At 46.1% G+C, this 22,363-nt stretch overlaps 1 protein-coding gene across 6 annotated transcripts in view; it reads right to left on the bottom strand.

The window, feature by feature from the left end:
• Positions 1-7,560: 7,560 nt before the first annotated feature.
• fbxw7 (F-box and WD repeat domain containing 7) overlaps positions 7,561-22,363 on the bottom strand; it is a 97,813-nt gene continuing 83,010 nt past the window's right edge. For all 6 annotated transcript variants that reach the window (XM_036954311.1, XM_036954310.1, XM_036954309.1 and 3 more), the window contains exons 8-11: positions 17,713-17,894; positions 16,093-16,318; positions 14,280-14,490; positions 7,561-10,255 (exon numbers count right to left, since the gene is read on the bottom strand). In XM_036954311.1, coding sequence (XP_036810206.1) covers positions 9,987-10,255; positions 14,280-14,490; positions 16,093-16,318; positions 17,713-17,894 — 888 coding nt within the window. In that variant the 3' untranslated portion in view covers positions 7,561-9,986. The remainder of the gene's footprint in view (positions 10,256-14,279; positions 14,491-16,092; positions 16,319-17,712; positions 17,895-22,363) is intronic.

Below are 22,363 nucleotides of genomic sequence, written 5' to 3' on the forward strand. Positions count from 1 at the left end.
CAGGCTTCTCCTGTCTCTCTCTCGCCCCCTCTGTACCTCAGGCTTCTCCTGTCTCTCTCTCTCCCCCTCTGTACCTCAGGCTTCTCCTGTCTCTCCCTCTCCGCCTATGTACCTCAGGCTTCTCCTGTCTCTCTCTCTCCCTCCCCCTCTCTCCCTATGTACCTCAGGCTTCTCCTGTCTCTCTCTCTCTCTGGTCTTGTCATCCCTCTCTCTTCCTCTCTGTATCTCAGGCCTCTCTCTTTCTCCTCATCTCTTCTTTTCTATGTACCTCAGGCTTCTCCTGTCTCTCTCTCTCCCCCTCTCTCCCTATGTACCTCAGGCTTCACCTGTCTCTCTCTCTCCCCCCCTCTCTCCCTATGTACCTCAGGCTTCTCCTGTCTCTCTCTCTCCCCTCTATCCCTATGTACCTCAGGCTTCACCTGTCTCTCTCTCTCTCCCCCTCTCTCCCTATGTACCTCATGCTTCTCCTGTCTCTCTCTCTCTCTCTCTGGTCTTGTCATCCCTCTCTCTTCCTCTCTGTATCTCAGGCCTCTCTTTCTCCTCATCTCTTCTTTTCTATATACCTCAGGCTTCTCCTGTCTCTCTTTATTTCTCTCTCTCCCTTCCTGTCTCTCTGCTCGAGTTGTGAGTTGTGCTCCAGAAGGGTTTGTTCTGCCATAGCTGTGCCTGTGGCGCTCGCCTCTTCAGGAACTGTCAGTAGCACTGTTTTCCTGCCAAGGCATAGAGGGCAAAGACACACACACACACACACGTGCATGCATAGACATGAACGTAAGGTCACACCCTGTTCTTACATTTTTAAGACAAGCATCGACCCAAGAGTAATATAGTGTACAGTACAAACCCACACAAACACTTACCAGTGCAGTCACGCACTCACCCACTGAAACACACACACACACACTGCAGTCTGACCAGTCAGGTAGAGCATATTGAGTGAGTAATACAAATTTGAGGGGGAGAACAAAATAGATGACTCATTTCCTCTACGACACACACACACACACACACATACACACACCTCATGTACTGACCAGCTGGCAAGTGTCTTCACTGACAGTCTGTAATACCTTTCTAATCTCAATGGGTCTTACCTGGTTAAATAAAAAACATGAATGTTTCATGCAGGCCCAAGAACGCCAAGGTAACCGGTCTAAATTACTATCACCACGTAGCACTCACATCTGTAGCCATGAAATGCTTTGAAAGACTGGTGATGGCTCACATCAACACCATCATCCCAGACATCCTGGACCCACTCCAATTCACATACCGCCCCAACAGATCCACAGATGATGCTCTTGTTAACGTCTTGTTAAGCACATGACCAAATTCATTTCCCCCTGGTGGGATAATAAAGTTGATCTGAATCTATTGCACTACACACTGCCCTTTCCTACCTGGACAAAATAACACCCACGTGAGAATGCTGTTCATTGACGACAGCTCAGCGTTCAACATCATAGTGCCCTTCAAGCTCAACACCAAGCTAAGGACCCTGGGACCGAACACCTCCCTCTGCAACTGGATCCTAGACTTGCTGACGGGCCACCCCCAGGTGTTGAGAGTAGGCAACAACACATCAGCCACGCTGACGCTCAACACAGGGGCCCCTCAGGGGTGCGTGCTTAGTCTCCTGTACTCCCTATTCACCCACGACATCATTAAGTTTGCTGACGACCCGACGGTGGCAGGCTTAATCACTGATGACGAGGCAGCCTATAGGAACGACAACCTCTCCCTCAACGTCAACAAGACAAAGTAGCTGATCGTGGGAGACAGGAAACAGAGGGCCGAGCACACCCCCATTCACATGGATGGGGCTGAAGAGAAGCAGGTCGAGAGGATGCAACTCAGCATTCTTTGTCCTCCAAACACGACGAGTTGAGTTTTTACCAAAAAGTTATATTTTGGTTTCATCTGACCATATGACATTCTCCCAATCTTCTTCTAGATCATCCAAATGCTCTCTAGCAAACTTCAGAAGGGCCTGGACATGTACTGACTTAAGCAGGGGGACACGTCTGGCACTGCAGGATTTGAGTCCCTGGCGGCGTAGTGTGTTACTGATGGTAGGCTATGTTACTTTGGTCCCAGCTCTCTGCAGGTCATTCACTAGGTCCCCCTATGTGGTTCTGGGATTTTTGCTCACCGTTCTTGTGATCATTTTGACCCCACAGGGTGAGATCTTGTTGATTTCTTCAAACCAAGCTGCTTACCTATTGCAGATTCAGTCTTCCCAGCCTGGTGCAGGTCTACAATTTTGTTTCTGTTGTCCTTTGACAGCTCTTTGGTCTTGGCCATAGTGGAGTTTGGAGTGTGACTGTTTGAGGTTGTGGACAGGTGTCTTTTATACTGATAACAAGTTCAAACAGGTGCCATTAATACAGGTAACGAGTGGAGGACAGAGAAGCCTCTTAAAGAAGAAGTTACAGGTCTGTGACAGCCAGAAATCTTGCTTGTTTGTAGGTGACCAAATACTTATTTTCCACCATCATTTGCAAATAAATTCATAAATCCTACAATGTGATTTTCTAGAATTTTTTTTCTCATTTTGTCTGTCATAGTTGAAGTGTACCTATGATGAAAATTACAGGCCTCTCATCTTTTTAAGTGTGACAACTTGCACAATTGGTGGCTGACTAAATACTTTTTTGCCCCACTGTATATGTAGATATCTACCTCAATTACCTCGTACCCCTGCATATAGACTACTACTGTTTACTATCTGTCACTTTATTCTTAGTTATATGTAGATATCTACCTCAATTACCTCGTACCCCTGCATATCAACTGGTACTGTTTACTATCTGTCACTTTATTCTTAGTTATATGTAGATATCTACCTCAATTACCTCGTACCCCTGCATATAGACTACTACTGTTTACTATCTGTCACTTTATTCTTAGTTATATGTAGATATCTACCTCAATTACCTCGTACCCCTGCATATCAACTGGTACTGTTTACTATCTGTCACTTTATTCTTAGTTATATTTAGATATCTACCTCAATTACCTCGTACCCCTGCATATCAACTGGTACTGTTTACTATCTGTCACTTTATTCTTAGTTATATGTAGATATCTACCTCAATTACCTCGTACCCCTACACATCAACTGGTACTGTTTACTATCTGTCACTTTATTCTTAGTTATATGTAGATATCTACCTCAATTACCTCGTACCCCTGCATATCAACTGGTACTGTTTACTATCTGTTACTTTATTCTTAGTTATATGTAGATATCTACCTCAATTACCTCGTACCCCTGCATATCAACTGGTACTGTTTACTATCTGTTACTTTATTCTTAGTTATATGTAGATATCTACCTCATTTACCTCGTACCCCTGCACATCGATTCAGTACTGGTACCTTGTGCATATAGTCAAGTTATTGTTACTCATTGTGTATTTATTACTTTTATTATTACGTGTTTCACTTTCCCATTATTTCTCTATTTTCTTTCTCTCTGCGTTGTTGGGAAGGGCCTGTAAGTAAACATTTCACTGTTAGTCTACACCTGTTGTTTACTAAGCATGTGATTTGACCTTAATTATCAAACACACAAGGTTCTCTCATGGACAGGTGGTCCTCCATCATCAGATGCCGTGACTATACATATCAGTGTGTGTGTGTGTGCCCTCCCTGTGGCAGCATGTCCCCTGCCACTCTCCACCCACGCACAGTAGTGCTGTACAGATGGGCTCTGGCGTAGTGCGAGTGTGTATGCTCATTTCAAGTCCCCCACACTGAGAGAACACACACACACACACCTCAGCTTGCTGTTCCACCTCCAAGTTCTCAACTCCAAAGGTCAGTCAAACTAAACCAGGTGGGTGGACTTAACAGTCCAATAACTACTCAAACTAAATGAGTAAACATACTGCTGTGTCAGTGTTCCAAACCATTACTGATTCATTTGAGAATCACCAAACATACTGTGTCTGTGTTCCAAACCATTACTGATTCATTTGAGAATCACCAAACATACTGTGTCTGTGTTCCAAACCATTACTGATTCATTTGAGAATCACCAAACATACTGTGTCTGTGTTCCAAACCATTACTGATTCATTTGAGAATCACCAAACATACTGTGTCTGTGTTCCAAACCATTACTGATTCATTTGAGAATCACCAAACATACTGTGTCTGTGTTCCAAACCATTGGTGATAGACTAGAGGACATCTTGAGGGCAGCTTAGTTTGACTGTGAAATTAGTTCATGTATCTCAGCCCTAGAGTTGTTCTAGATGGGATTATTGGAAAGGAGGTCACCATAACCGTGTGTTTGTGTGTGTGGGGGTATACCCTAGTAACCTAGCTCCCATCCTAGATCCAAATGTTACTGCACTTGAGGGCTTTTGGAAAATAGAGCAGATGAATTGAGAAAAGCCCTCTTTCCCTCTCCATATGTATGCCAACCATTGTGCCCAGTTCTAGATATGCCAGAAGGCCAAGGTCGTACCTTGTGCGCCAATCAATCATGAATCCCAACAGATCAAAGAGGCTATAAGCCAAGCTGTAGACCGACGGTTACTCTCCTGAGATTAGTGATGCCTGGCATGCCGCTGGGTATACTATCAGTGATGCCTGCCACGCCACACAAGGGAAGGGAAGCGCACGACTGTGAATATGAATGTGTTGGAGCCTTCACATGCAATTGTTCTCAAAAATCTAGGCCCTATTCATTAGGCACCAAATGGAAGAAAACTGATTGAAACAGGGAGGGACAACCTGAAGTTCTCCAATAAGAAACGCTCGGTTTAGTCTTCTGTTGCGAAGTATTTTGCTACCGTGTGCCCTAATGAACACGGGCCGCCTTGTGACTCGTCTCATTGTGCGGTGCTCTATCAGATGTGATGTGACCCTCCATCTTGTCTTTCCTGAACCCAAGAAGTCAGAAACTCATTCTAAAAGGCCAATTAGAGAAATGACAAACCTACCGAGCATCACAATGGGGTATTCAATATTCAATAGTCCAACCTTGCCAGGGTAAAAAGAGGGGAAGGTCAGGAAAGTCAAACCCACACCTCTGGTTTCCCAGCAACAAGGGAGTGTTGGGTGGCGATTACCTTCATGTCAACCTCAGTGTGTGTGTCGTGTTCATTCACAACTGGTCTCCATAGGGCCACCCTAGGTGACAAGATGAACGACTAGCACGTTAGCTTCAGTGTGTGTGTCCTGTTCATTCACAACTGGTCTCCATAGGGCCACCCAAGGTGACAAGATGAACGTCTAGCACATCAGCTTCAGTGTGTGTGTCGTGTTAATTCACAACTAGTCTCCATAGGGCCACCCTAGGAGACAAGATGAACGACTAGCACGTTAGCTTCAGTGTGTGTGTCCTGTTCATTCACAACTGGTCTCCATAGGGCCACCCAAGGTGACAAGATGAACGTCTAGCACATCAGCTTCAGTGTGTGTGTCGTGTTAATTCACAACTAGTCTCCATAGGGCCACCCTAGGAGACAAGATGAACGACTAGCACATCAGCTTCGGTGTGTGTGTTCATTCACAACTAGTCTCCATAGGGCCACCCTAGGTGACAAGATGAATGACTAGCACATCAGCTCCCAAAGGAATCAGGGCTATTTGGTTCTCTATTTATTCCTGTCTCAAATGGCTCTGAGGAACTACATCATGCTCCCTTTATGGAGCTCTGCTAGTTAGCACTTTCCCCACGAAGGAAAGATACCCAACCCCCCACTGGGGTCTCACCTGCCTGGGTAAAATAAGTATAGCAGGGCCCCTTAGATGGAGGCTAGCTACGGAGCTGTGTAGCATAGAGTTAGCCTAGCCTAGCACTGGCCAGTTTACAGGCCCTGGTTTTGAGCATCTCCTGGCACTAGTACACTAGTGATAGAACTATCGCTGCAGGGCAGGATTACTGAACAAAGGGACGAGAGGGAGGAAAGAGGGAGCAGGGATCCTCCTTCCAACCCCTCCATCCCTACTCCTTTACATTAAACCCTTCATCTTTTCCCCCTCCTCCACAGACCTCATCCCCCATCAAAACCAATCTATATCGCTGTAAAACAGTAGCACCCCTCCCCCTTACCTTCCCACCAAACCTTTCCAGCCCCTTCTCTTATTTTATCACCCCTAGCTGGGTCTAGCGATGTATCCCAAATGCACCCCAGTCCCTGCAGAGACCCATGAGCCCTGGTCAAAAGTAGTGCACTATAAAGGGAATAGGGTGCTATTGATCTCTCCTGTTTATTTTACCACCCCTGGCTAGCACGCCAGGCTAGGTTTTGTGTGAGTGGATGGGAATAGGATACATCCATCAATGGGCACTGGCTGCAATGCATATATGCAGAGTGAATTACAAGGCAGAGAAATGAATCCTGCCTGGGGGGTAGGAGAAGGGGGGGGGGGGGGGGGAATAGAAGGATTAATAGCTAATAACTTGAAGGAATAGAGCCGATTCATCACGTCCCAAAATGAAGTGCTTTAAGAATGGCTGTGGATATACATCAGTGTCTTGTAATGAAGCTACTGTATCTTTGCTATCCACTCAGAAACCTGTCGGCCGCAACTTCCATTGGTTGAAATGTACCTGCAGGGAGCCTTTTCAGAATGACTTTTCGTTGCTCGTTACCTTTAACTATGTATCCTGTCAGTAAAATGAGTGTAGAATGGATGAAACTTGTTCCAGTGCTGTTGCCGGTCTTAAAAATATAAATAGTGTTGTCTTGTCTTTATAGGTATGAAACTTTGAAGCCCAAACATTACAAAAACCTTTGGAGATTCATATCAGGAAATATCACCAAATCTTACTAAATTACACTCAGGCATATAAGAGTACATCTATCTTCCCCCCTGTACCCAAATCATCACTCTTTAAAAAAAAAAGAAAAATCCCAACTACAACCACAGTCTGTATGCATCACAACGACTGCAGTCTCAGATGGAATAGGCATGAAGGGATACTTTACCTACAGTCGTCTTGCCTTCATAGGCCGTCATTGTAAAATAGGTCTTTGTTCTTAACTGACTTGCCTAGTTAAAAATAAAATATATATTTTTAGAGAGCCTTTTATACTGCAGCCTGAACAAGAAAAGGAGATATCACTAGCAACATGCAGATGAGAAACCACAGCCTTAAAACTGGAAGTTGCCTGAACATACGAACCACTCTGGATTTCAACAGTGCAGGAGCATATTAGATGTCCATAGTGGAACCCAGTAAAGTTGAGAGGAGGTAGTCCATGTTCCCATAGGAATACATTAGTTTTATATGCTAACAGGTTCTAATGTGGAGGTCAAGTGCTGGATAGCAAAACTGGATACAGAATGAAACTAGTGATATAGGTGCGGTTAGGCGCTTCTGTCGTCACGGTAAATTAAATACTATGGAGACTTCCGACACCACAAGGAACACTGGCGCGGAGAAGAACCAAGCACCAGCACACTACTTAACCGTGACTCCAGTTCCGTGAACCTCATTTGTTCAACATGCTAGTAATCTCAAACTTTATCTCTGATATGTTATCGTGGTTACCGGGTTTAATTTGCGATGCGAATGTGTGAAAGTAATCCCCCCAGTAATGTAATAAACCGAAGAGGTTTTATTGAACACATAACACAGTGAAAAACAGACAACTGAAATGAAAAAAAAAAAATGAAAAAAAAAAACAAACATTTTATTGCACTTAAGTTATAAGAAAATAAAAATTCTAAGTTGAATCAAACAAATACACAATCCCTTTCAGGTTTTTTTTCTCTGTCCGTTTTCTTTTAGCCAGGCAGTTACATGAATGAACTGAAAAAATAAAAACACCTGCGGCATCTGATTTCTCAAACCAGATCATAAATTAAAACAGATTAAAAATAAAACGAGAGAGGAGAAAGAACAAGATTGTTTTTTTTGTTTAATATACAGTGTTAAACCACTTTCACAGTTCTGCTTGAGTTGTGTGTGACTCCTTTCTTGGGAGATTGAGTTTATTAACTAATCGTTTTGGCTGCAATGTTCTGTTCTGTTCACTTGAAGCCAGGTTGCCTGTAGGTACTTTTTCCATTCACAAACCATTAGACTGCTAACTGCTACGCGAGCTAGCTAGCGCTTAACAGTTTGACTGTAACGTGTAATATGTCATATTTATAACACTGAGACTGTCCTGTCTTCTACTGTAGTTGTCAGTTTGCGCCCATTCAACAATGTTGCTTCAAACATTTGAATGGAAACAAATCACATATGGATGGACAGTTTTCTTTCATTCACTCTTTAAAAAAACAAAACAAAAAAATAAAAATAATTTGCTATTTTCTTTTTTCTCTTTGCCAGTCCACACAGCATCTAGACAGTTCCCCACAAAACAGGTTGAAAGCGCTTTGTCCCAAGGAATGTGTTAACAATTTGCCCAAAAACACACACACACACACACACACACACACACACACACACACATATTACACCCTATCGTTTAGCCTATGCAGGCAGACCTGTCTTTGTCCAACTCTCTCTCCTCTCAGCCTGGCTGAGGCATGTTTGGCTCAAAGTTTCAGTGGCAGAAACAAAACAACAAAACCACGGTTGTTATTGTCATGTTTCCCTCTCTCTCTCTCTCTTTTGTGTGTCGTCTGTTTAAAACATTAGAAGAGTCCATTTTGGAATTTAGTCTGGGACTAAAACGTCACAGCGAGTAAAAGTTCCATCTTTATTTCAGTTTTATCTAGCAGCATAAATACAGTTTACCCACTGGGAAAACAGTACTGGGAGGGAGGGAGGACGCTATTCCACACGAAGAGTTCCGAGAAGAGAACCCCAAACCCCCCCCCCACGTAAGAACCAGCATTGAGGAACCAACCCAGCCAGACTCGTTGAAAAACACAGGACAGCATCGTGTCTAAATCTGAAGACTTAACGTCTCCAGACTTCAGCTATGAAGAAGAAAAGAAGAATGTAAAGAACAACCCAAACAGAAAATAAAACGTGGTGAGATAACAAAAGAAAGAAGTGAGTGGAACAGGTTAATACTGGGACTTGTTGCTGTTGGCAACAACAGGCAACCAAAAAACAAATGAACAACAAAAATCCTCGTCTTTGAACTGATTGAAAGAACATAGCTACAAAAGGAACGCAAATTCACAGTTGTATGTGTGCTCCTGTGTGTTTTTTTGAAGAAATCAAACCCTGGAACTAATAGACTGAAGAACAATAAGACTGGAACAAACAGAGAACAGGATATAGGGCCTGATGTTATAGGCTCATACCTGGTTTGGGGATCAATCAGATTCTTGGCATGTCGTTTCTCTCATTCTCTCCCCGACGACAATAACCTTACTTAGCTAATATTGTGTGTCTGTGTGTTGTCATAAAACCTTTTTCCAATTCACTTAATTTCCTCAGATGAGAATTTGATGTTTCCCTGTGTCTTTGCCTTGTGTACTGTACTGTATACAGTGTTGTTTTTCTATTAAATAGTCGGTTGGCGCTTTACGTGGGGGATAAAAAATGATATATCTTTATACATCTGAACAAATGCTTGCGTCAGGCTTGAGTGAACAAGTCTCTGTTTTGCGAAGAAGCTGCCTCTAAAGCCGCAGAGTTATTTCTTCAAGAGTTCCTGTCTTTCTTATCTTCCTCCTTTATTGGACGAGTCTGTTCCTCCCCCTCTTCTTCCTCTTCCTCCCAGTCTACCGCAGAAGTGCGGGCAAGCCACACCCCTGTTCCAAGCCACACCCACTTCCACCCCTTCTGATTCGAACCCCACCCCCTTAAGGTGGGAGGGGTAACAAGTATGGGTGCTGGCCGGTGAGGTTGGCGACTGGCTTTGTCAGAAACGGCCACCGACGGGGGGAGGGGAGAGGCAAGGGGGGGGGGGTTGAGGGTAGGGTGGGGCTGTTTCTGAGTGTGGGAGTGAAGAGTTTAGGGCACGTTCACCCTCGATGTTGAGCCATCTCATCCTCGTCTCCCTTTAACCCTCCCGTCACTTGTCCCCGTCTCGACCATTTCCCCTCCTCTCCTCTCACTTCATGTCCACGTCAAAGTCTAGCACCAGTAGTTTTGTCTCCTCGGTGCCGTTGCGGCTTCCCACGGCACACACCAGCTTGGTGTTGGAGGCGCGGATACGCCACACCACCCCGCCGCTGCCGCCGCTCTCCAGCGTCACCAGGTTACGGATGAACTCGCCCGTCTTCAGGTCCCACAGCTTCACCGTGCCGTCGTCCGAGCTGGTGATGACAAAGTTCTTGTTGAACTGCAGGCACGTCACGGCGCTCTGGTGCTTGTGGGGACCTGGTGGTGGAGAGGGGGAGAGAGAGAGAGAGAGGAGGGGGAGAAGAGTGAGCAAATGTGTGAAAGAGATAAATAGCTAGTTTCTCATTTTCACTGTAGTCTCTTTAACGTCTACTTCCCCAGAGTCAGATGAACTCAGATACCATTTTTGTGTCTCTGAAGTTGCTAACTAGCATTAGCACAATTAATTGAAGTCAATGTGACTTGCCTCAATTGCGCTAACGCTAGTTAGCATTGGGTGGCGAAACTACCTCTAACTTCCTTCATACTGGACACAGAGACATACAAATGGCACCAATGAGTTCATCCGACTCTCGGAAAGTAGATGAAGGGCCCAGTTGACAAAATCCCATAATATCCCTTCAAGAACGTAGAGAGAGGCAGAGAGTTAGATGGACTCAACGAGTGAGGGGAAAAAAGGAAACCAACAAAGAGAAAATGCGTGATAGAAAGAGATCATTGGTTGCGAGGTCATTGGTGGAAGACCTGGTAAACCTGGTAGAGATGGTAAACACTATACTGTTTATTTCTGGAGAGTGTTAAGGCAGGGGAATAAGGCACCCTGCCTTGTCCTCATCTGCCATGGAAATCCTGGGCTAGTAGAGAGGAGCCCAGGGCATAGAGCTGTCACCATCTACAGCTGCTGACTAGCTCTGCTGACTGCAGCCTGGCATTACAGCGGTGTGTGTATGTGGTGAGTGTGTGGTGAGTGTGTGGTGTGTGTGTGTGCGTGGCAGCATCACCCGTTTGGTATGCAGATTGTAGTGTCTGTAGCTGTTGCCTCCTCTTCCGATGAGATGCCCCTGTGTGTGTGTGTGTGTGTGTCTGTGTGAATGACTAATATTCCCTTAGGATATGCAGATGATAAATCCCCCACATTTGATCTAGTTTACAGTATTAAAACAAACACAGAATCACAGTTTGAAAGATGTAGCTGGCAAACAATAAAATACCTTCTAGCAGTTATTCCACAAAACTCTAAACAGTGAGTACTAATCAGGATGAAATCTCTAATATGATGAACTACAGTCCACAACGTGTTCATTATGAATGCAAAATCATTCGTTGTATGAAGTACACTAGGAATTGTGTTCATTAGCCTACCAACAGATCTCATTTGAACAGAGCTCTAGTGGCAGCCAGCAGTGTAAACCCTCATCCCCGCCCTTCGTCTGTCTCTAGTGTTTTCAAAGGGCTAGACATTTTGCACTGCGTGTTTCTCGCAAAGATTGGACAATGTACCCAGCCAACCCCCACATCTCTCCCCCTCTCCCACCCATTTCATTTCCACAACAAAGCAGCTGTCTACATCGTTACCTATCCTCTCAGCTTAAGTACCTCATCTGTGTCTGCCAGTGAGTTGCCTGTTAGGCTATTGTCTTATCTAAATGCCCTAATGAATGAATGGCAGAAATTGCCCATTGACCCAATTACATGACCTACATAATCCCTGCACCCCACCCCCCTCCATACCCCCTTAGCCTAACGTCACACCTCCCTTGTCATGCCACTCACGGGCCAGGCTCGCCGACAAGACAGGACCTGGGCCAGGCTCCCCGACAAGACAGGACCTGGGCCAGGCTCCCCGACAAGACAGGACCTGGGCCAGGCTCCCCGACAAGACAGGACCCCATCCACTTTTCTTCATCCCTCATCCTCCTTTCAATTCAATTACATTTCAATGTAAGGGGCTTTATTGGCATGGGAAACATATGTTACATTGCCAAAGCAAGTGAAACAGATAACAAAAAATGAACTCACAAAAGTTCCAAAAGAATAAAGACATTTCAAATGTCATTATGTCTATATACAGTGTTGTAAAGATGTGCAAATAGATCAACTACAAAAGGGAAGATAAATATAGGTTGTATTTGTTCTTCACTGGTTGGCCTTTTCTTGCAGCAACACGTTACAAATATTGCTGCTGTGATGGCACACTGTAGTATTTCACCCAACAGATATGGGAGTTTATCAAAATTGGGTTTGTTCTCAAATTCTTTGTGGGTCTGTGTAATCAGAGGGAAATATGTCTCTCTAATATGGTCATACATTACAGCTCAGTTTCCACCTCATTTTGTGGCCAGGTCTGCCTTCAGTGGCCTTTCTCAATAGCAAGGCTATGCTCACTGAGTGTGTACAAAATCAAATATTTCCTTCATTTTGGGTCAGTCACAGTGGTCAGGTATTCTGCCACTGTGTAGTCTTTGTTTAGGGCCAAATACCATTCTAGTCCGCTGTTTTTTTGTAAAGTCTTTCCAATGTGTCAAGTAATTATCTTTTTGTTTTCTCATGATTTGGTTGGGTCTAATTGTGTCGCTGTCCTGGGGATCTGTTTGTGTTTGTGAGCAGAGCCCCAGGACCAGCTTGCTTAAGGGGCTCTTCTCTAGATTTATTTCTCTGTCGGGGGAGGCTTTGTTATGGAAGGTTTGGGAATTGCTTCCTTTTAGGTGGTTGTAGAATTTAACGTCTCTTTTCTGGATTTTGATCATTAGCGGTTATTGGCCTAATTCTGCTCTGCATGTATTATTTGGTGTTTTACGTTGTACACAGAGGATATTTTTGTAGAATTCTGCATGCAGTCTCAATTTGGTGTTTGTCCCATTTTGTGAATTCTTGGTTAGTGAGTGGACCCCAGACCTCACAACCATAAAGTACTTTTTTAGCTAGATCCTAATTGGTATGTCGAATTTTATGTTCCTTTTGATAGCATAGAATGCTCTTCTTGCCTTCTCTCTCATCCTCATGCAGGGCCATCACCCCTTCTTTCACCCCTCTCACATACCCCCCACTTCTCGCTCATTCTAAAACAGGGCGATATCTATTCCCTTTGTTCCAAAGGGAGGGGATACGTGTGAGTTGTAGTTCCATGGGAATCGTTGGGTTTGTAGTTCACTAATAAGGCCATTTGGGGGGGAAATTAGCATTGGCAAAAAACAGTGCAGCTGCACAGTAAGGGTTTCTCTATTTCTCCCCATTCAAGGTAACAGTACTTAGTGCTAATGGCTGAGAGAACTGTTACACTAACATCCTGAGCCAGGGAAATGATCCCTATCTGGAGAGTGGCTGGCCCACAATGTGTTGGCTCTGTTTGGCCATGCACAGCCAAGCACATCATTGAGTGAATATCTCCGAGCAACAGCTTTTTGCTCGGGTCCAAAATTGGCCAATTCCAGACATTTTCCCCACTTACAGATAAAAGGAGGAGGTTGTAGAGTTGTCTGTGGTAGATGGTGGAGTTTGAAGGGAGTTTCCCCCCATACTATATAAAGCATTTTGAGAGTCAAGAACGCACTATATAAGTCATATCAAATCAACCAATCAATCAAACATGGTTGTATTTACAAACCACCAAACAGAAGAAAACGGACTGAAACAGGGAGGGACTACCTGAACTTGAGAAACACCCGTTTTTGTTTTCCATTGCAAAGCGTTTTACTTCGTTGTTCCTTAATGAATACAACCCTGTTCCAACGAGGGCGTTGACGACCCGGCGACAGACACGCCTTGCTACGTGTGTGTGTGTGGGAAGGACGAAGACTCACCTTGCAACGTCTGCAGGCACTATGTGTGTGTGTGTGGGAAGGACGAAGACCCACCTTGCAACGTCTGCAGGCACTATGTGTGTGTGTGTGGGAAGAACGAAGACTCACCTTGCAACGTCTGCAGGCACTATGTGTGTGTGTGTGGGAAGGACGAAGACCCACCTTGCAACGTCTGCAGGCACTATGTGTGTGTGTGTGGGAAGGACGAAGACTCACCTTGCAACGTCTGCAGGCACTATGTGTGTGTGTGTGGGAAGGACGAAGACTCACCTTGCAACGTCTGCAGGCACTATGTGTGTGTGTGTGGGAAGGACGAAGACTCACCTTGCAACGTCTGCAGGCACTATGTGTGTGTGGGAAGGACGAAGACTCACCTTGCAACGTCTGCAGGCACTATGTGTGTGTGTGTGGGAAGGACGAAGACTCACCTTGCAACGTCTGCAGGCACTATGTGTGTGTGTGTGGGAAGGACGAAGACTCACCTTGCAACGTCTGCAGGCACTGTCCCGTCTTGATGTCCCAGATCTTGACGGTGGAGTCGGCGTTGCCCGAGACCAGGATGTTGTCTTTGAGCTCCATGCCGCTGGTGAGGGACTGGTGACCCGTCAAAGTGTGGATGCAGTTACCCGTCTCCACATCCCACACCCGGATAGACGTGTCCAGGCTACCACTCACCACGTGGATCCCATCAAACTGGAGGGGTGGAAGGATGATCCAGTTATTGAAATTCATTCCATTTGACACCAACAGATTCCAGTCATTTCTATTCTAGCGTGGAATCAATCAATAGAATGTATTCATGAAGCCCTTTTTCCATCAGCAGTTATCAGAGAGACTTTACAGTACCCTGGGACAGAACCCAAAGAGCAAACCAAACAGAGGAGGAAAGAGGACGATCCAGTTACACGTTACAATAAAATGTTGGGTAAAATAATGAATTGCACATTGAAATTCAGATCAGATGTGTCTGATGAATCCATTGAATCGGAGTCAAATAAAGCTTTTCTAGATAATATTCCATTAGATATAATGAATTAAATTCATTAGCATTCATTTAATATAGCATTAATTCATTAGATCTAATTAATTGTACAGATATGCACAGCTTTTTCAAAGTCAGTGTCACAGAGTGTATAGAGTGGAGGGCATCTGTCCATCTGAACAGTAAACCTCTCTCTCCTATTCCCTATTCAGATGAACTACCTCTGAGCCTGGTCTAAAGCAGTGCACTATAAAGGGGAAAGGGAGCCATTTGGGATGCAGCCTCTCTCTCTCTGAAGGTGATAGTTGTGGCTCTAAACTGCTCCGTCATCACAGAGCGAGAGATGTAAAGGGAGAGGACATCTTCGAGGACACGAGGCAGAGGAATCCATTAACCTTCTAACACTACTACTGCTGTGTGTGTGTGTGACCCAGACTCACACCAATGTTCTGTTTATATAATGTTACTGCAACGTAGAAAGAGAAGGGGTTGAGAAAAACCCACCGTACTGCTGCTCTGCTGCCTTGGATACAACAGACAGTGGGACTATTTTGTTGCGGCTCTTTCCCAACCAGTGTGGTTCACATGGCAACCACCTTATCATATTGTGGAATGGCGGTTCAAAGCACCAACTGGAAACACTGTTTTAAAGGGCTCTGGGTTCTCTAGGTACTCCGAGGTCTATCGTTCTTGTTTTATGGACGCGTTAGGCACTGTATGAACCAGATGGGACCCTGTTGTACACTTTCAAAAGAGATTATCATCATTTACACCGAACTGTACAGTGGATATATGAAGGGATTTGATTTGAGTAGAGGACTTCTATGGCGGCGTGTTAAATTGATTCGTTTCGTGTTTTATTCCTAGAGGGCTGCCAAATAGTAGGACATAAAAGGAATGTAAAAATAGTGATGTTTGAGTTGGGGTGGGGCGCTCTTTGATGAGAAGGGCTTGATTTTGCAGAGTTTAAATGCACAGTTTAAATACACGGTTCACTTAGAGGACTGTAGATTAAAATCCAATAGACTAAGTCACTATACAAATCTTCAGACGTTAATGAACTGATGGACTCTGTGGTGTGTATGAGTGTAAGTGAGCGTGTGCGGCAGGTAGCCTAGCGGTTAAGAGCGTTGGGCAAGTAACTGAAAGGTTGCTGGTTCAAATCCCCGAGTCGACTAGGTGAAAAATATGCCGATGTGCCCTTGAGCAAGGCACCTAACCCTAATTGCTCCTGTAAGTCTCTGGACACGAGCGTCTGCTAAATAACTCAAATGTAAATAAATACGAGACAGCGCGTGTACACAGACCCCTACCTGTAGTGAGTAGACTCTGTTGGTGTGGCCCTGCAGCGTGTGGAGGCAGGTCTCAGTCTCGGGGTCCCAGACCTTGACCATGAAGTCGTAGGCCCCGCTGACCACCCTGCGGCCGTCGTACTGGACGCAGCGCACCGCCGCCACGTGGCCCATGAGGACGTGTAAACACTGGCCCGTCTCCACGTTCCACACGCGCAGCGTGGCGTCGCGAGAACCACTCACCACCCTGGGAGAAGAAAGAGGAGACGGATTGACGAGACATTCAAAACACTAGTCTATTCTTGCAGGACTTTATTAAAGCTAGCTGGCTGGCAGGCTGGCTGGCTCAATGTCTGAGAATTACACACTGAGAGTTGTTAATGGTTAGATTGGATTCATTTAGGATCAAGGCAATTTCTTTCATGTTTACCACAGTTCATGACAGCTTTGATGGGAATCTTGACAAACTTAATAGTGTTTTTTCCAGGGCCTTGCAGACACGTATCCTTCATGGTCGTGATTTACTGGCAGTAAATTCAATAGGTTGACCTTTAGCCCTCATTCCCATGATGACAGTTGATGAAAGCAAAACAGGAAATACATAAATAAGATTGTAGCCTTCTCATTCTCCTTCTCAAGACCATATTCGAGTTTCACCATCGTCATGCTGGTACATGAACATACACAAAATCCCCAGGACACAATACCCACCCCTCCTAAACCTGCAACCCCTCCTAAACCTGCAACCCCTCCTAAACCTGCAACCCCTCCTAAACCTGCAACCCCTCCTAAACCTGCAACCCCTCCTAAACCTGCAACCCCTCCTAAACCTGCAACCCCTCCTAAACCTGCAACCACTCCTAAACCTGCAACCCACTCCTAAACCTGCAACCCCTCCTAAACCTGCAACCCCTCCTAAACCTGCAACCCCTCCTAAACCTGAAACCCCTCCTAAACCTGCAACCCCTCCTAAACCTGCAACCCACTCCTAAACCTGCAACCCACTCCTAAACCTGCAACCCCTCCTAAACCTGCAACCCCTCCTAAACCTGCAACCCCTCCTAAACCTGCAACCCCTCCTAAACCTGCAACCCCTTCTAAACCTGCAACCCCTCCTAAACCTGCAACCCCTCCTAAACCTGCAACCCCTCCGGCACAGAAAGTGGAAAAACAGGTTCATAAAGAATTGGGAGGCGTACTCCACGAGTTACAAAACAGCTTCCGGCATCCAGCACCGACAAAGATGGAAATCACCGTTCTTCCACTGTCAAGCCCTGCAGCCGCCAGAGGCCCTTCACTTCCTCTGAGTGAGTAATCTAAATGGTACACAAAACCTCATCGGCCCCGAGGCAGGAAGAGCACTAGAGAGGAGTGGCAGGCGGATCACTTAGACGGCCACTTTGGTTCTATTCAGGGTTCTATTCAGTCCCTATGAGACCCTAAGTACACTTCATGAGGCACATTGGCATGTTGTGGTGTTGAGGCTGATGTGTTTTTTACTGCCTGGGTACAGTATGCTTATAATACATGCTGTTTTGATACCAGGAATAGAATAGAGTATGTTTGTCAACTGGTGTCGGACAACTACTGGTCCATTTGAAAGATCACAACCTGTTGGGTAAACAGTCAGTCAGTACATACGTTTTCTCGTGCAGGTGCATACAGCGCACCGTTGAGGTATGCCCGTACAGGGTGTGGATACAGTCGCCCGTCTCCGCGTTCCAGACCTTCAGCGTCCGGTCGGTGGAGCCGCTGATGATGATGTTGTCCCTCATCTGGGACGACCACACGCCCCCCGTGTGGCCCACCAACGTCCTCAGACACTGCAGAGAGGCCAGAGAGAGAAGATATCTCAGTCTAGATACTTCACAATGACAAACAGAAAACACACCTCATTATGCATACTCCATACTATGACATATTCAGATAGATGGGAGCCACACATTGGTGGTGGACGTGGTGAAGTTCCCCTCCCTTCCCATGTAATTATATAAATCCATTTCAAACAAGTTTGACATACCTCTGCTCTTTAAAACATCACCTCAGTCTCATATACATACACTGCTAAAAAAATAAAGGGAACACTTAAACAACACAATGTAACTCCAAGTCAATCACACTTCTGTGAAATCAAACTGTCCACTTAGGAAGCAACACTGATTGACAATACATTTGAGACTGAGTCTACATGAGACGGAGTCTACAACCCACACAAGTGGCTCAGGTAGTGCAGCTCATTCAGGATGGAACATCAATGCGAGCTGTGGCAAGAAGGTTTGCTGTGTCTGTCAGCGTAGTGTCCAGAGGTGCTACCAGGAGACAGGCCAGTACATCAGGAGACGTGGAGGAGGCCGTAGGAGGGCAACAACCCAGCAGCAGGACCTCTCCCTCCACCTTTGTGCAAGGAGGAACAGGAGGAGCACTGCCAGAGCCCTGCAAAATGACCTCCAGCAGGCCACAAATATGCACGTGTCTGCTCAAACGGTCAGAAACAGACTCCATGAGGGTGGTATGAGGGCCCGACGTCCACAGGTGGGGGTTGTGCTTACAGCCCAACACCGTGCAGGACGTTTGGCATTTGCCAGAGAACACCAAGATTGGCAAATTCGCCACTGGCGCCCTGTGCTCTTCACAGATGAAAGCAGGTTCACACTGAGCACATGTGACAGACGTGACAGAGTCTGGAGACGCCGTGGAGAACGTTCTGCTGCCTGCAACATCCTCCAGCATGACCGGTTTGGCGGTGGGTCAGTCATGGTGTGGGGTGGCATTTCTTTGGGGTGCCGCACAGCCCTCCATGTGCTCGCCAGAGGTAGCCTGACTGCCATTAGGTACCGAGATGTGATCCTCAGACCCCTTGTGAGACCATATACTGGTGCGGTTGGGAGGAGATCCCTCAGGAGACCATCCGCCACCTCATCAGGAGCATGCCCAGGCGTTGTAGGGAGGTCATACAGGCACGTGGAGGCCACACACACTACTGAGCCTCATTTTGACTTGTTTTAAGGACATTACATCAAAGTTGGATCAGCCTGTAGTGTGGTTTTCCACTTTAATTTTGAGTGTGACTCCAAATCCAGACCTCCATGGGTTGATAAATTTGATTTCCATCGATAATTTTTGTGTGATTTTGTTGTCAGCACATTCAACTATGTAAAGAAAAAAGTATTTAATAAGAATATTTCATTCATTCAGATCTAGGATGTGTTATTTTAGTGTTCCCCTTATTTTTTTGAGCAGTGTATTATATATATATAATATATATATATGTATATATATCTTTAGAGTTTTGAAGTAATGTAAGAAAATAATTTCACTCAAGTTTGAGATTGACCCTCCGATGATTGGATGAAAGTCTAGTTGAAGACAGGATATCAGGCTGAGATCACGTTCCATTCAGAAGGTATAACAAAGTGAATTTAAATTGTTCTGACCTTTCCTAAAAACCTTTAGTCAAGTCAATCCACATGTAACTGCAGCACAGGGTGGATAAAATGTATTATATTGACCTTTCTCCGTCTAAGGGAATTGATTTATACTCATCTACAGTTGAATGAGGAGCCATTTCCTTCTGTTGTTCCAAGAAGATGGAAGTCCTGGGGTTCAAATACTTTCTCTGGGCTTTATTGGGCTTTGCTGGTGCAATCTAACCAACACATTAGCTGGAAATGTGCAAAACACGACCATCTGACACGCTAGGCAGACTCGAGCAACCACTAAGTATTTGAAAGTGTTCAAATAGTATTTGAACCCAAGTCTGGAGTACAGGTGGTGACAAAGCCTTCACAAAAAAGGGACCCATTCTTCCTAATTTGCAAAGCTAGATTAGCTATTGATTACAGTACAGTGATTAAAGAAATCTTTCCAATCTATTCTATTCAATTTGTAACGGCCTCCATAGCCATTATCCCGCTAAACGTAATTATCCCTCGAATTTAATTAGATTTTTTGGGGATGGGATGGTAAACCGGAGGAACCAGTCTGTTCCGGGGGCGTTATGATCCGTGCCGGGACGTGTCGCGGAGGGTGTAAAACACGTGACCTCCTGACTGAAGCTGATAAAGTGGTGAGCGTCCAGCGACCGTCAAGGCAAAGCGGGGGGCAGGGGTTTTATTGAGGTGAGTGAGTAGGGTGTAACTGCAGTCTCTCTCTCTCACTCTCCCATCTCAGTTCCACTCTCCATCCATCTCCCTTGCTCTCCTGTGATAAACAGGGACGCTTCATTAACTTTGGGACGTAACCTTTTCTCGCCAATGTCACGAGCTATTTGTCTAACTGCAGTCAGGCCTCCATTTGCTCAGCTTCATAACGGTTATATTGTGGGAAGAGGAGGAGACAATTAGTAATGGTTCAAAGCAGGATATAATGAGATGAAAGCTTCTGCTGCGACTGAGCGAGTTGGTCACCAACTAACAGTGACTGTCAACAACAGTAAACTGTCAAATAAATAGTGGGTAAAATACAGTGGAGGTTCTTGGCATGTTGTTCGTTCAGCTGTCAACATAGTACCAGGTTGTGGTCATGAATGCATTGAATGAGATCAGTATTATATGTATACATCTTTTTGAGTGCATCACATCAAACCACTGTCCTGAGTCAAAGTACTCAACACACAGCAAGTCTGTTACCAGGGTGATGGACTCCCAAGCAAAACAAGCCCAGGGTTCTGACATTCGGGTTCCAAGAACGTGGAAACTTTCTCCCCTGCTCTCGGGTGATTACAGCCTACTTCAGAGTCAAGGAGGGAAGGACCCCTGAAAGTGGAGGCTAAGGTGACTATTTATCTGCCTGTGTTGAACAAATATTAAGAGGCATCTCTCTGCGTCTCAGAGGAAGATTAGGCATTCTTCCTCGAGGGCCTGTTAGGGGCTGGTTTGAAGACCAAGGGTTTGATCAAGTGCTCTATTTTTGCATTACACTTCCTTCCTGAATCCTTTGATCCTTGGCGTTAAAATGTTGGAAAAGTACCCTGTATTGCTCTTCCCCACAGTTATCTTTCAATTGGGGAGACCATGTTGTTTTTCTACTGTGCCTGCTGACAGTTGTCTCCTTCCCATAATGGTCACCTTTCCCAGAACGCAGTCTTCAGAACACAAAACAAACCGACAAAACCAGGTCGGCTGACTGACTAAGCGAGGATGCCAACAGACAGGTGATGCTAAGTAAAGGTAAAAGGCTAGCCCGCTAGCCCCGGGAGATAAACAAACAGGGTCTATTACAAGGCTATGAGAAAGCTGCACAGTGCAAAATAACAAGATGGTCACATATATACGAGGCTAGACAACGTTAGCGGGAAACTCAGACGAGGCCAGTTTGCAGACCTTGTTGTGTTTATCAGACAGAGCTCACAGCCCAGTAGAGGTCAGATGTAAGGAGCCTATATGCTGGAGAGGAATGTTTGTGTACAGAGGTGTTTTCTTGCTGCCGCATGCATTTGAACAGACCTGGTGGTTACCCAAGATCTCATTATGACTCAGAGGTACAGAGGGAGTGGGAGAGAGAGGGGGAGGGAGAGAGGGTGGGGGAGGGAGAGAGAGGGTGGGGGAGGGAGAGAGAGAGAGAGAGCGAGAGAGAGGGTGGGTGGGGGAGGGAGAGAGAGGGTGGGTGGGGGAGAGAGAGAGAGAGAGGGTGGGGGAGGGAGAGAGGGTGGGGGAGGGAGAGAGGGTGGGGGAGGGAGAGAGAGAGAGGGTGGGGGAGAGAGAGAGAGGGTGGGGGAGAGAGAGAGAGGGTGGGGGAGGGAGAGAGAGGGTGGGGGAGGGAGAGAGAGGGTGGGAGAGAGAGAGAGAGGGTGGGGGAGGGAGGGAGAGAGGGTGGGAGAGAGAGAGAGGGTGGGAGAGAGAGAGGGTGGGGGAGGGAGAGAGGGTGGGGGAGGGAGAGAGGTTGTGGGAGGGAGAGAGGGTGGGGGAGGGAGAGAGAGAGAGAGAGGGTGGGTGGGGGAGGGAGAGAGGGTGGGGGAGGGAGAGAGAGAGAGGGTGGGAGAGAGAGAGAGAGAGAGAGGGTGGGTGGGGGAGGGAGAGAGAGAGAGAGAGAGAGAGGGTGGGTGGGGGAGAGAGAGAGGGTGGGTGGGGGAGGGAGAGAGAGAGGGTGGGGGAGAGAGAGAGAGAGAGGGTGGGGGAGGGAGAGAGAGAGAGGGTGGGGGAGGGAGAGAGAGATAGGGTGGGGGAGGGAGAGAGAGAGAGAGGGTGGGGCAGGGAGAGAGAGAGAGAAGGTGGGGGAGGGAGAGAGAAAGAGGGTGGGGGAGGGAGAGAGAGAGAGGGTGGGGGAGGGAGAGAGAGAGGGTGGGGGAGGGAGA

Source organism: Oncorhynchus mykiss, chromosome 19 (genome assembly GCF_013265735.2).
Source record: "Oncorhynchus mykiss isolate Arlee chromosome 19, USDA_OmykA_1.1, whole genome shotgun sequence".
Classification (NCBI taxonomy): domain Eukaryota; kingdom Metazoa; phylum Chordata; class Actinopteri; order Salmoniformes; family Salmonidae; genus Oncorhynchus; species Oncorhynchus mykiss.